At 35.1% G+C, this 4,664-nt stretch overlaps 1 protein-coding gene across 1 annotated transcript; it reads left to right on the top strand.

Annotated features, from left to right (window-relative positions):
• Window positions 1-564, top strand: LOC123915312 (AT-hook motif nuclear-localized protein 29-like). Its single transcript, XM_045966448.1, has one exon. The coding sequence runs from the start codon at window positions 1-3 to the stop codon at window positions 562-564; it is 564 nt and encodes a 187-aa protein (XP_045822404.1).
• The last annotated feature ends 4,100 nt before the right edge of the window (window positions 565-4,664 follow it).

The following is a 4,664-nucleotide window of genomic DNA, read 5'->3' as shown; positions in this document are numbered from 1 at the left end:
ATGAGTATGAAAAAACAGAGTTTGTTTGATCATAATGCTGGGAGAAGCCAAGAGCTTCAATGTGGTTCTAAGAACAACCCAAAAATGTGTGCCATAGTAAGAAAATACATCCCTAATCCAGACAGATCTCATGTTCTTGAGATCACTACTGGATTTGATGTATCGAAAAGTCTATTTGATTACATTTACCGTAAAGGGAGGGGCATCACCATCCTCAGTGGAAATGGAGAGGTGGCTAATGTCACCCTTCGTCTACCCACAGGAAGAATTGAAACCTTTATGGGAAGGTTCAATATTCTTTCAATATCTGGGACAATTTACCCACCGATGACACCAGTAAGTGCGAGAGGATTAGAAGTTGTCTTAGTAAGCACTACAGGAGAAATGATTGGGGGTAGTGTTATGCCCCCTCTAGTGGCTTCAGGTCCAGTGGTGTTGGTGGTCCTTTCCTTTGCAAATAGTGCAGATGGACAGGTGGAAGGTGATGCTGACTTGTTCAATGTTGGAGGATCAACACCTGGAATGAGTAGCGTCATCAAATGTCCCTTATTCTCCCGTCTCTAGTTAAAGAGATTTGTGATTTAGGTAACACCCTAATTTCCCCAATTTTTAGTATTTTTATTTTGATTTGAATTTAGTTGTTTGTGGCGTGTTTGTGTATTATGTGTGTGTTTTGGGTTTGTTAATTAGAATATAAAAGGGTGGTTTAGTGTGAAATTAACAATTAGAACTAGAATGAGATGTTGGTGAATTTTAGTAATTTAATGGAGAAAGAAAATGAAAGAAAAATAAAAAAAATTAGTGTTGTGTGTGTGGTGGGGGTGGGGGTGGGGGTGGGGGTGGGGGGTTGGGGGGATGGGGGGTGTTGGCCCAATTAGTTTATGAGGAGAAAATGAGGAAAACTAATATTAGCATATAAATAGATAAAGTTAGTGAGAGAAAGAGGATTTTGGAGGAAAAGAAGAGAGAAAGGGTTTTAGAGAAAGAGAGGACAAAACCATTTTTACCCTTATGATTCCGGCATTTATTTGGTTATATTTTGATGGTTCGGGAGAGTTAAAACCATTTTTCTTTTCTTTTTAGGGATGAATTAGTGAATAATTAACAAGAAATCATGTCAGATAATATTAGATTAGTAACTCTATTTGGGGCTTTGCCCCTATTTTGTACCAAAAAAATTAATAATTAGTAACTCTATTAATTAAGGGATGGTTGGCTGACGAAGTCACCCAAGGTTAGTCTATTACCTCGAATTATAACATATAGAGGATTATGTTGAGTTAAATGTTGATGAACCTGTTAATTGAATTTAATTGTGAAAAATTGAATATGAGATGTAGTTAATGTTGTTGATTAATGATGTTGTTGAACAATGATAGTGAATCATGTTGATAAATATTGTATTAGGATATCATCAAATCATTTTATCACTTCTACATTTCCAAATTATTAAAAAAAAATGTTGATAAATATTGTTGAATGATGTGGATTGTTAATGCTATTAAGTCACATTCCATTCATCATATAGAGTGAAATGAGAAGTTCTTGTGTTGTTGGATGCTGTTGTGGAATTGTTCAGTGACATATAGAGTCAAGTAGTTGATTACATTGCATACATATTTGCAATAATGATGTGTTGTGTGATTTTTGTGAAACTATATGATTGTTGGTGTCTGATGAATGTATCGGGATTATGTGATGTTTAGTATGTTCAAATGATGTGATTTGTTTTGTATGTTATTCTTGCTATTTAGTCACCATTTTTATTGTGAACATATTCTCACCCCTGTATTGTTTGTGTGTTTGGACTCTTGGGAGTTCAGATTTTTAGGTTGAGGAGCCATAACTGTTGTGAGTTTTGGAAGATGGTGTTGGAGTCTTTCTTCTTGTTATTTCATGCTTATTTATTTTGGTTATGTATCATCAAGTCGCTCTTGTATTGTAACACCGGGATGAGACGAAACTTTTGGATTTTCTATTTCTTTTGTTGAAACTATGTTGTTGAACTATGTTACTTGTTTTCTCTCGAAGTTGTTAAATAATAATGACTATGTTTTGAATAGTCGTCGAGTTGTTTTAAATTTTGCTGCAATTGATCAATTAAATACCATTGCATGTTGTTGTTGATGATCTATGTGTGACACCCTAGGTAGAAAACATATTTTAGTACCTGTTTGGTTCCGCGTTTGAGAGTATCAAACACATGTTTATATGGTTAAAATGTGATTTTGAAATTTACAACCATGTTTGGGTTTTATATTAAAAAATGATTTAGTTGAGCAAACGTGATTCTACTCGAAGCTACCTTTCCTAGCTTCTACGTTTGGCAGAATTCTAACTCGTGAAACTCATGATTTTATGATGTGTGTTTTCTGCCTCCAAAGTGTCTTTATTTATAGAGAAACTTATGCCAAAATGATGAAGGACACAACCATCGAAAAGTTTTCAAAAATGTAAATTTGAATTTAAAATTAACCATTACAACAAATCTCCAACGGTTTTGGTGGTTGTCAAAATATTGGTTCTGATTTCACTAAATTTCCGATTTCTTTGATATATTTTTTTGTATATCCGTTTCACTAAATTATGAATTTGAAAGTGTTGAGCGTGGGTTGAATGAGTCTTAAGTGGGAAGCCAAAATTGTAACTTGGTTGTGGTTGATTGTAGTGATAGAGGTGATAAAGATATTTAAACTACTATCAAGTTGAATAGTTCGGCTCTTCTTTGTCGACCTACTTTCTTACTCATATGCACATTTTATACAGTTTTTTTGTTTTCAAATAAGCTAGAAAATTACCTTTTTAAGATAAATAGGTGGGTGTATTAGGATTGATTAAAAAACAAGTGGGTGTATTAGGATTAGAAATCTAATTCTACATAGGCTTAAATGCAGTTTTACCTCCCCTATTTTGAATAAATCAGAATTTTACTCCCCTATTTCACTAAAACGGTAATTAATCTCTCTATGTAACCCTAGATTTAGTGGAGTTTGATTATGTGGAAAGATAACTCGATTACGATCATTTTGGTTCAAGTTTTGTGAATTATTGATCAAAACAGGTTGGCAAAACAGGTGGATGGAGGGACAAAGCTTAGGTTGTGGAAAGAGTCGGTAGGGGGTCGTACCCGTGATCGAGTTTATGGCACGGCAGACTTGTCTGTCAACCTCCGGTGTGGGTGTACGTCCTTTACTCAACAGTCCTATCATCCTCATGGTTCAATGTCTAGTATGTCTTTTGAAGTGGAGATGACAGCTAGACTTAGAGCTGAACAGGTGGCTGAGAATGCATTAACTCAAGCTTAAGAAGCTAAAGAGAATTATCATAAGTTATAGAATGAAGTGAATGCAATAAAGGCACTTCTTATGGAGTGCGACCTTGGGCTGAGAGAGATCAACCTTCAACTGGTGAATCGTGCAATGCCCCCCATCCTCCTTCACATCCTGATTATGATGACGCTTTGGATGAAGAGTCATTAGATGAACAATCCTCGGATGGTGATGCTTGACATGTAGTGGTAACGCTTATTTTGTAGTTCGACTAATTAGTATTGGAACGACTTTGTTGCTTGAAACATGTTTATGCTTTTTATGACTTTTTGATAATGCTTGATTATGATAACCATTTTTTGGGGCATATAGTCCTAACTTTGACATTGAAATGCCTAATTAGTTTGTATAGTTTCAGACTAATTTGTACTTTGAGTGTTTATGTTAACTCAATATAATATTTTGTGGCAGATTTGATGTTATTTTGCTTAGTATTAAAGTATTAACTGCAAAACCATGAAACCAAATGAATTTTAGGAAAAAAAATCCAGTATAGCGTCGGCCAAGCTGACACGTGATTATTTTGTTGACTTTTCAACGTGACTTTAGCGTCGGCACGTCAGACTCTACAAAGTTAGTTGACTTATAAAAGTTGAGACTTTAGCGTCGGGGGGCCGATGCTAAATATTTTTGTTGGTTTTCCAGGCGTTGACTAATGTAGCGTCGGATGACATTTTAGAGTCCGACTTTAAGTCGGTTGGCCGATGCTAATATTAGAGTCGGATGCTTGTAGCCGACTCTACCTGTTAGCTTCAAGCGTTTTAGCTTTGTGCCCGATACCGACGCTAATCCGACTCTAAACAAACCTTAGCGTCGGTTTTTTGCTTGTTAGAGTCGGCTTTGGTCCGACTCTAAAAACCTATTTTCTAGTAGTGATTTTATGTTATTATTATTTATATGAATATGTGGTTAAATATTATGATTAAGTCCAATTTTTACAACACAAATTGAGACTGCACTTATGGCCAATGGAAACTCAAATATAATATTTGGACTTCAAACCGGTGAAACAATTATATATCCTACTTTAAGGCAATCCAAGCTGAGATTCATAACCAGAATTGTTGCAACGGTAGACACGACCGTTTCAACATGGAGTTGGAGGATCTCATTAATGATCTTAACATGGAGCCACATGGTTATGACGAGAAGCTTGGTGCAGAATTACGTTTTAGGGGTTAATTTGATCATGTGAATGTGCATTGCAACTGGTATAGTTATGGAATTGTGTATTTTGGAGTATGAATCGCAAATATATTTAGATAGATGTATGAGTTTATTTTGAAACAAAGTAAAAAGTTAGATAAATATATGGGTTTATTCTAAAATAAAATA

Source organism: Trifolium pratense, linkage group LG3, assembly GCF_020283565.1.
Source record: "Trifolium pratense cultivar HEN17-A07 linkage group LG3, ARS_RC_1.1, whole genome shotgun sequence".
In the NCBI taxonomy this organism is placed as follows: Eukaryota; Viridiplantae; Streptophyta; class Magnoliopsida; order Fabales; family Fabaceae; genus Trifolium; species Trifolium pratense.
Note: the sequence above shows the minus strand (reverse complement) of the source record. Positions and strands in the feature narration are given on the sequence as shown.